The sequence below is a fragment of the Dipodomys ordii genome, unplaced genomic scaffold, assembly GCF_000151885.1.
Source record: "Dipodomys ordii isolate 6190 unplaced genomic scaffold, Dord_2.0 Scaffold103, whole genome shotgun sequence".
NCBI lineage: Eukaryota > Metazoa > Chordata > Mammalia > Rodentia > Heteromyidae > Dipodomys > Dipodomys ordii.
Window position 1 is genome coordinate 2,700,117 of NW_012267319.1, and position 10,449 is coordinate 2,710,565.

General features: G+C 43.4%; 1 protein-coding gene across 1 annotated transcript in view; it reads right to left on the reverse strand.

Moving 5' to 3' along the window:
- Hsf2bp (heat shock transcription factor 2 binding protein) overlaps positions 1-10,449 on the reverse strand; it is a 61,570-nt gene that overhangs the window by 31,038 nt on the left and 20,083 nt on the right. Inside the window, exon 4 of the mRNA XM_013027372.1 lies at positions 6,069-6,172. Within this exon, the coding sequence (XP_012882826.1) occupies positions 6,069-6,172 (104 nt within the window). The remainder of the gene's footprint in view (positions 1-6,068; positions 6,173-10,449) is intronic.

Here is a 10,449-nt window from a genome sequence, read left to right on the forward strand (position 1 = left end):
AAGTGGTAGAGCGCTCGCCTTGAGTTGAAGAGCTGAAGGACAGCGCCCAGGCCCAGAGTTCAAGCCCCACGACCAACAAAAAAAAAAAAAAAAAAGACTCCTATCTCCCATGAAACAGAAGGAAGCCAGAAATGAAATCATGGCTCAGGTGGTAGAGCACCAGCCATGAGTAAGAACAAAAAGCTCTGAGTTCAAGCACCAGTGAAGGGGTAGGGAACTTGAAAGCCTTGAAGTTTTGGGGTTTTTTTGTTTTGTTTCGTTTTTTTGTCAGTCATGGGGCCTGAACTCTGGGCCTGGGCGCTGTCCCTCAGCCCTTCAGCTCAAGGCTAGCACCCTACCACTGGAGTCACAGCGCCACTTTTGGCTTTTTCTGCTATGTGGTGCTGAGGAATCGAACCCAGGGCCTGCCTCATGCATGCAAGGCAAGCGCTCTACCACTGAGCCACCTTCCCAGTCCAAAACCTTGAAGTTTGTCCAGAAAAGAAGAATATATAACGCTGGGACTGAGTGGAAAAGATTACATCCATTAAAAGGATGCCAAGTACTTTGCACCAGAACATCAGGAAATATGCCTAGGGGACACCTTGAGAATCACAGAAACCTCTTAGGCATCTACCCAGAGCATTATAAGTCAGGATATGGTAAAGACTTTGGCACATCCATGTTCGTTGCTGCACTATCACCATAGCCAAGTTATGGAAACAGATGACCTACAATAGAGAAGTGAATCCCAAAAATGTAGTTCTTATATACAATGGAATTATACTCCTCCATTAGCAAGAATAATATTATGTCATTTGCAGGAAAATGGATGAACCTAGAACAAAACACATTAAGTAAGCCAGACCCGGAGCAACAAGCAGTGCATGTTTTCTCTCACATATGGAAGCTAGATCTAAAATGCAACCAGGCATAATATCATATACAGGGCTCCATGCATTTATACACAAACTGATTTTTTTGGGGGTGCGGTTGTGGGGCCTGAACTCTGGCCCTGGGTGCTGTCCCTCAGCTCTTCAGCTCAAGGCTAGCACTCTACCACTTGAACCACAGCACCACTTCAGGTTTTTTTTTCCTGTTTATGTGGTGCTGAGGAATCAAACCCAGGGCCTCATGCATGCAAGGCAAGTGCTCCACCACTGAGCCACCTTCCCAGCCCCACAAACTTATTTTAAAAGGTTATACATAGGGATGGAACACAAAGGTGAAACTCCTCTGAACAACTAAAGTACTATTTATCAAGATGAACACCACGACGGAACAAACACCAAATGGAAACATTTGCGGGGGGACAGACAGAGAGGGGCACAAATGCAATCATTGTAATATATATATATAATGTAATGTAAAACATGAACTAGGTGACTTATGGGTAGGGACAGGAGGGGAAAATGGGAAAAACCAAAAGAAGGGGTAACATTGTCCAAGCAGCATTGTACTCACGTAATCTGACTTAGGAAATTGTAACCCCTTTGTCCAACTCCTTAATAATAACAATGAGAAAAAAGAAAGAAAGAAAGAGAAACAAACAAACAAAGAAAGAAAGAAAAAAGAAAGAAAGAAAGAGGAAACCCCACCATGGCACGTGGTAGCTCATTTGAATGATTGTCCCTTAAGAAGAGGAACAGGCCTGGGTGCCAGTGGCTCAAGTCAGTAATCCGAGCTACTCAGGAGGCTGAGATCTGAAGATCGCGGTTCAAAGCCAGCCCAAGCAGGAAAGCCCGTGAGACTCTCATCTCCAATTAATTACCAGAAAACCAGAAGTGGCGCTGTGGCTCAAGTGCTAGCCTTGAGCTGTGAGCCTTGAGTGCCCAGACCCAGAGTTCAAGCCCCACAACTGACAGGAGGAGGAAGAGGCTCACAAGACTACCAGGGGATGTTGCCCCGGGATTCATTCCACTGTGCTCAGCTGCTCAGGCACTTAGAGACCAATGAAACTGCAGTGCCAGGGACCTGGCTGGCTCAAGCCAGTAGCAACAGACCTGGGGATCCTCCACATGGTGCTAGTTTTGCAAGCAGGAAGAAGGCAAATGTTATGGGGTCATGGAGCTTCCACTCACATTTCAGATCAAAGCCAAGGAAGCCAGGCAGTGAGTGACAGGATCAGAGACCCTACAAGCAACCCCTAAGAGGGCAATGAGTGAGGCTGAGAGTAAAGCTGAAGATGCAATGGAGACTGCAGGATACTAGAGATGCCGGAAACATGGACACCTGCCAAGGAAGAGCACAGGCACTGAACAGAGCCAGCCAGGAGTATAGAATAAGAGGGAGGTGGGAGTCTGCTCAGTGAGGCATGCTTTTTCTGTCTCTGCTCCCTGGCCACCGTGAGGTGAGCAACTTTGCTCCGGCACCTACGCTTGCCACAGGGCGTCCCGCCCCATCACAGATCCATGAGAATGGAGCGGCTGCCATGGGCAGATGCCACTGAAACCACCAGCCAAATCGGTCTGTTTCTTGGTGGGGAGACTGAGATCCACAGCTTTATCGAATCCAGGGTTTGAAACCTGGGTTCCTAACTGGGCATAAAGAAGGGTGGGAGTGGGGACCACAATCATCTTTCCTCCTTTTAAGTTGTTCTGTCATGGACTTATCACAAGATGAAGAGCTCACACACCAGGTGAGCACTTAGGAGGCTTCTGGAGTGCATACTTGGTGACGCACGTTTTCAAATCTTAAAGTGGCAGCATAGTCCCTCCCAAGGCATACATTGGCTCTCCAGCAGTTTCTATGCCCATCCAGCTAGGGTCTTTCTTCTCTGGAGGTCAAAGGGTGCTAGGGACAGGACTTCTCTGAGCAGCCTATCCACATCATGAGCATATCCAGTTTCCACTTGCCTAGTCCACTGATCTACCAAAACGGCTACACCAGGAAAGAAGGAAAGAATTCCATGAGGGCTGAGCAAAGAGCAGAGCACTGCTCGGGCATCCACAGCACACGTCTTCATTGCCTCCACTCCACGCTTTGTGTCTGGCCTCTCCTCACACACTCTGCCTTTTCCTAATGATTTTTGTGCATACTCAAGTACTTACTGGCAATATCCTAATTTAGGATCACAGTCCCTGGATTCTTTCCTGGTTCCTCAACTCTATAATAAGCTTCCAGACTCCTGCCTCATGGTCTGCACAGCCCTGAACAGGGCTGACAAGGATATAGGAAAGACAGCTGCCAGAGAGAAGTCTTATTATAGTAATCCTGAGGGGTTTCCATCAGTATTAAACTAGCAGGACTACTCAACAGGAAACCTGACTAGAGTTGGAAAATAGCTAAAACATTCCCACATTTTTAACTAAGGTTAAAATACCAGGGCAAGTATACCCTATGGATTTGAAGTTACTTTATCATCGTCATTTCATGCTCTGATACTGGCCTTTGCCGGAATCGCTTTTGGTCTCTTGCTGTACTGGAGCTTGAACTCAGGCACATACTTATTAGGTGACACTTTACCATTTTGAGCCACATCCCAGTCCTTTTGCTTCCATTGTTTTTGAATAGGATTTCACATTTGGCCCAGGACAAACCTGGACCTTGAACTATTTATTTATGCTTCCTCTACAGCTGGGACTATAGATGTCAACCACGGCACCTAGATTTTTATTGATTGGGATGAGGTTTTGTGAACTTTCTGCCTGGGATGGCCTCTGAACCAGAATCGTTTTCATCTCAGCCTCCTTAGTAGTTAGGACTACAAGTAACATAAGCCACCATGCCTGGTTGGTTTTCTTTTTTAAATAGGGCCCTTCTATGTAGCTCTCTATGGAGCCCAGGCTGATTTCCACCTCAAAGTTTTCTGCCTCAGTCTCCTGATCCTGAGATTATAGACATGCACCTTCCCTATCCTGGAATAACATTATCCTCAAGTATTATATCTACAGTTCTGAAAGACATTTACTTTCCTTTTTAAAGAAAAAGAAAGATAAAACCAGACTCCAGTGGCTCACACTTGTTACCCTAGCAATGTAGGCTGAGACCTGAGGACTGCAGTTCAGAGCTAGCCAGAAAAGCCGGGCACCAGTGGCTCATGCCTACAATCCTTGCTACTCAAGAGGCTAAGATCTGAGGATCATGGTTCAAAGCCAGCCTGAGCAGGAGAGTCCAAGAGACTCTTAAATCCAATTAACCAGCAGAAAACCAGAAGTGGAGTGTAGCTCAAAGCCAGCCTGGGCAGGAAGGTCTGTGAGACTCTTATCTCCAATTAACTACTAAAAAAGCTTCTGATCACTGAATTAACTTAGGGGGAAAAAGAATTCAACCTTAATAAATATGTCAGCAAAGGACATAATCAGTTGGTTGCATTTTCACGTTTATCAAATTCCTGCCTGCCTTTTGGTCATCTTCATTCAGACCATGAAATGGACAATCTGAAATTAGATTACCATTCTAGTTTGTTTTCATCTGGCAAAACTACAATTTCAACTTTATGTAGTACTCAGCCTAACTCACATTTAAGAATAAAACTCCCTCCAGTAATAGCGAGACTGATTGGAATACAGCATAAACACATGTGGAAATATAACAATAACTAACAAAGAAATGTTTTTTTAGAAATTCTCTCCAACTTTGTTCTGCTTGCTCAATATTAAAATATATATAGCCAGGCCAGTGATTCACATGCTTGTTGTAATCCTCACTACTCAGGAAGCTGAAAGCTAGAGGATAATAGTTCAAAACTAGCCTGAGCGGAAAAAGTCTATGAATTGTATCTCAAATTAACCAGAAAAGGACAGGGTGGAGGTGTGGCTCAAGTGGTAAAACACCAGCCATGAGCGAGTACAAGGCTTCAAAGTTCAAACATCCAGTAAGTGTACAACATCTACCTGTTTAGGAATACCTTTATTGCAGCTGCACACATGGAGAATTCCTTCACATAAGGAGGTGATATGAAACACAAGGGACCAGGACAGCAGTGTGAGCTTGGACAGGCAGGTTTACCTTGTGTCTGATGACAGTGCTTGTTGACACACCGGTGTGGGGAGCACAAGAGACACGGCTGCGTACCCCTTGCCAGCGCACAGGACAGGGCCAACATCTACTAGCTGTTATTATTAGTGCTATTACTGTTTTTGTCATTGAAAGAAACACATAAGCACAAAACTTTCAGGTGGCAGAAAAGATCTAGTGTCATAAAAGAAATAATTTATCCGAAACATAAAAATATTTTAAAGAAATATTATACTCTCTGAAAAATAAAATATAACTGGCTATTTTTGAATATTAGTAAACAGTCCAAATTGATTATAAACTTTTAGTTTAATAGCTATATCATCAATTATTAGTCATTATGTTCACAGTATTTTCCCCAGATTCTTATGAGCCTTTCTGGTTTTATTTTTTGTTTTTTTTGGTGCCAGTCCTGAGACTTGAACTTAGGGTCTGGGCACTGTCTCTGGGCTTTTTTGCTCGAAGCTATCACTCTACTTCTTGAGCTACAGCGCCACTTCTAGGCTTTTTGGTGGTTAATTGGAGATAAGAATCTCACAGGCCTTCTTACCCAGGTTGACTTAGAACCAAGATCCTCAGATCTCAGCCTACAGGTGTGAGTCACCAGCACCAGGCTTAAGCTTTCTGTTTTGGAGTAAGTGTAGATATAAAAATTAAAAGGCAGCCGGAACTGGGCACTGGTGGCCCACATCTATAATACTAAGTAGTCAGATCTCAGATCTGAGAATCATGACTCAAAGTCAACCCAAGCAAATAAATCAGAGTGTATCTCCAATCAACCACCAAAAAGCCAGAAGTTGAGGAATGGCTCACATGGTAGACTGCCAGCCATGAACAAAAAAGCCAACTGAGAACTTGAGATCCTGAATTCAGGTGTCAGTACTAGTACAAAAGGAACCGAAATAAATAAAAGGCACCAAGCTAATGTTCTGTATGTTAAATGGTTATAAAATCCAAAGGTTTGCCTATCTTCAGCCCACTCAGAAAACACATAAAATCACAATCTCTTGAGGACTGAGAACATTTAAGACCCACTCCTCATCATGAGCAAAGAGCATCAGGCCAACACAACTTTCAGGACAGAGTTGAGCCTGTAGGTCGTCTGCTGGAGCTCATCCCAGGAGCCCTACCTTCCTCTCCTTCCCGCTGTCGGCCTGCACAGTTTCCAGGCGGGCTTTGAAGTGTTCGAAGTCCAACTTCAGCTGCTCTAATTCTTGTTCTTTCCTTTCAAGGTCTAGAAGAGACATAGAAATACTCAAGACACACTAAATCATTAATCCTTTGAAAGCATCTATTTGTCTCATCTTCCCTGAGTAAAGCTAGTACTGAGAACATTCTCATTTCTGATTTCCAAAAGCCTTGCATAACTAACATTCCTAAAGTCTTGTGTTTAAGTTATCAGTTTCTAGCCCATAGCAGAAAGGATATTCTTTGTTTTTGAAGGGGGTTTTGTCAGCATGGCTAGTGATCAAAACCAGGGCCCTTTGTATACTAAGCATGCATGCTACCACAGAGATACACCCCTAGCCTTGGAAAACTTCTGTTGTTTCATATTATGATTTAAGGCCTCATTTCACTGCCAGACATGTACTTAAGGCTTCAGGAAAATGTGTTATTTAAAGGACATAAGACAGAACTGAGAAGACTGTCTCATGGCACCGACTTGTATCTGGCTCCATAAGAAGCAGAAGGCAGCTCAGTGAGTGGTGCCAACATGGGCTGATTCACACAGTGAGTCTCACCAACTGGCAGATTAATTCAATGGGAACAACTGCAGTAGTAGTGGATGGAGGCGGGAGGCACCAGAGATCAGAACAAGAAAATGCTAGCGAGGGGTAGAACCACGTAATACTTCCTCTTCTCCACATTCATCTGGTTGATGAGTCAAATGGCCAACAAAATTCCTAACGACACCCACACCAATGAACCAACCAAAAGCATTATCAACTTTTAAATATTCTGTGGCAGAGCTACCGATGCCCAGAAAAATCAAACACATAATTCAAATTTTCAAGTCCTGAGAAATTATCTTTTTATTATGCCAGTATATACCAAGATTTGAGAATGAGTGCTAAGAGCTGACAGTGTAAGTTCTCTGACTAAAACAGCAGTACTTCAGTGACTGTAAACATTAGTGTACATCACAATCATGCGTGAAGTTTTGTCCCAGTGGATCTGGAGTAGATCTGACATTTTGTTGTTATTATTTTGGGGTCTTCTTAGTGCCCATCCTAAGGGTTGAATTCAGGGTCTGGGAGCTGTCCCTGAGCTTTCTTGCTCAAGGCTAACACTCTACCGCTTGAGTCACAGCTCCACTAAACTGGCATTTTAGTGGTTAACAAGAGATGAGTCTCACAGACTTTCCTGCCTGGAAAAGATCCCAGCCTCCTGAGTGGCTAGGATTATAGGCATGAGCCACTGGTGCCAGGCCCAAGAACTTCATTGCTAACAGGCTCCCAGGAGAGGCCACTACTGCTTGTTTAGAAAGCATACTTAGAGAATTACTTCAGCACAAAAGCCTTGTCCTTGTCCTTGTCATAAGCAAAATGTAATGGACACACAACACATAAGTAGTACCAGTGAGCAAGGGAAAAAGAGCAAAAGCTAGAGGACAGGAAGATAGTTTCTAGGAGAGGCAACGAAAACCAAGGTTACCTCATCTTGAGGAGAAAAGGTTTACTGACACACATTCAGTGGAGAAGGGGCAGGGCTGTGTAATGTGGGGAAGGGGTCTGAAAAGCAAGAGGCCGCCCAAACACAGATGACATGGCATCCCAAGAGCTCTGGAGGAAAAACCAAAGGGAGCTTCCAACCTTCATAAAGACCCTGTCCAAGAATGAAGCTTAACTTGGGGTTGGAGACAGGAGAGAAAAACGGGGAGAGAGAAAGGGAAGGGGTGACACTGTCCAAAAATACATGTACTCATTACTTGACTTCCATTACTCTAACCCCTCTGTACATCATCTTTATAATAACAATAAAAAATATTTTTTTAGTCAGTCATGGGGCTTGAACTGGGCCTGGGTGCTGTCCCTGAGCTCTTCAGCTTAAGGCTAGCGCTCTACCACTTAAGCCACAGCACCACTTCCAGTTTTCTGGTGGTTTATTGGAGATAAGAGTCTCCTGGACTTTCCTGATCAGGCTGGCCTTGAACTGCAATACTCAGATCTCAGCCTCCTGAGGATTACAGATGTGAGCCGACACCCATCTAAGCACTATTTAAAAAAAAAAAAAAGAACAAAGGTTAGAATCTAAGGGTCAATATTCAGACTGGACAGATTACGAAACCAGTTGGCAAAGCTCCTCTTAAAATGTGTGGACTATTGCTTTCTTCTCCCTTAGTTTTCTTTTCAGCTCTCTTATTATACAATGCACTACAACATAACTTTTACTGGAATTATATATAACCATATATGAAACATGTTTCACAAAGAGAAACAAAATAAGGAACTAATAAAATTTAAATAAAGTGATTAAAATTTTTCTTTGAAGTCTTAAAGTTTCCATGTTATTAAATTACATGTTAAATGTGGTATTTAAATTATATGTTAAATATGGTATTTTTAATTTTATTTTATTGTAAATATGGTGTTTTAAAAAGAGAAAAAAGCCAGCAGCTCATACCTGTAATCCTACCTATTCAGGAGCCTGATAGCTGAGGATTGTGTTTCAAAACAAAACCAGGCAGGAAAGTCCATGAGACTTATCTCTAAATAACCACCAAAAAGCCAGGAGTGAAGCTATGCCCCAAGTGGTAGAGCACTAGCCTTGAGTGAAAAATCTAAGGAACAGTGTCCAGGGCTTGAGTTCAAACTCCACAGAGAAAAACCAAAAAAAAAACGGCCTACTAGCTAGGCATCTGTGGCTCACATCTGTAATCCTTTATGAGATGTAGAGGATTATGGTTCAAAGCCAGCCCAGAAAGAAAGTCTGTAAAATGACAACTTAAAAAAAAAGGGGGGTGGGAGGGTAGAGATGAGGCTTAAATAGTAATGTGGCATACCAGAAGAGTATGCCAGCTGAACAAAAATGAAGCACTGAATTCAAACCCTCAACTGAAGGGCAGACAAAACAAAACAAAACCCTTCCACTCTATTCTATTCAATTTCAAAAAATTCCCCGATCAGTGATGGTATGGGTGAATACCCATCCCCACAGGACAGTGCCTTTCTGCTGTGTGAGGCCACCCCCTTGTGGCTAAAGGAGAGAATTGCTGCCACCTCCCAACCACTGTCTCATTTTTTGTTTTGGTTTGGTTTTGGTTTAAATGTAATCATGTTTGGCAGTATTGGGTTTGAACTCGGGGCCTTATGCTTGCTAAGGAGGAGTCCTGCCACCTGAGCTGCTCCAGCAGTCCTTTCTGAGATAGGTTCTGGCCAGCCTGAACTTGTGGTCCTATTTATGCTTCCCTTTCTTACTTGGGATTGTGCATCCTCAGAAATTGGGATGACAAGTATACATCCGGCCTCAATAAATGAACCTAATCTCTGCCTGGGATTAAAGCCTAGCTTGCAATTTTTTTAGACACCCAGGGGCACAATATGGATAGTGAGTGAATGATAAATTACATAGTTAAGGTATTCGCTTACTCAGACTTGATATTAAAATAGGGAAGGAGCTACCACCTAATCTAGATTCTTTCATTTGTTCTTAGCATTCAAAATGAAGGCAAAACTATGTAAAGTGGATGAGAGGTAGAGCAAGGCTTTACAGGCCTGATGCACAGAAACCACCCAAATGAAGATATCACTGATACCCCTTCCTTTGATATGCTTTTTTGTTTTGCTTTTTGTTTGAGGTCAATTTGTTGTTGCTGTTGTTGGTTGGTTGGTTGGCTGGTTGGTTTGGTTTTGATTTCTTGGCAGTACCAGAGTTCAAACTTTGGCTTCATGCTTGCTAGATAGGCACTCTACTACTCAGGCCACACCTTCACTGTTTGCTTTAGTCATTTTTCAAAGAGAGTATCATGTTTTTCTGGCCTGGGTTTTGGCTTTTGACTTTGGGAAGGGTAGGGAGTTGGGCTGGCCTAGATAGCAATCCTCCTATTTATGCTGCCCTGCAGCTGGGGACAAGCACACATCACCATGTCCAGGTTTTTCGGTTGAGTTGTATCTTGCCAACTTTTAACCCATGCTACCTGGAATCACAGTCTTCCCAGTCTGTGCCTCGTAAATAGCTAGAATTATATTACAGACATGAGCCATAGTATCTGGCAACTCTTATGTTTTTATCACTAAGTTCAGAAAATAATCTAGCTGGGCACTGGTGGCTCACACCTGTAATCCTAGCTACTCAGGAGGCTGAGATCTGAGGATCACAGTTCAAAGCCAGCCTAGGCAAGAAAGTCCATAAGACTCTTTTTTGCAGGGGGGGAGGGGGAGATCCAGTCGTGGGGCTTGAACTCTGGGCCTGGGCGCTGTCCATCAGCTCTTCAGCTCAAGGCTAGCGCTCTACCACTTGAGCCACAGCGCCACTTCCAGCTTTTTTCTTTTTGCTTATGTGGTGCTGAGG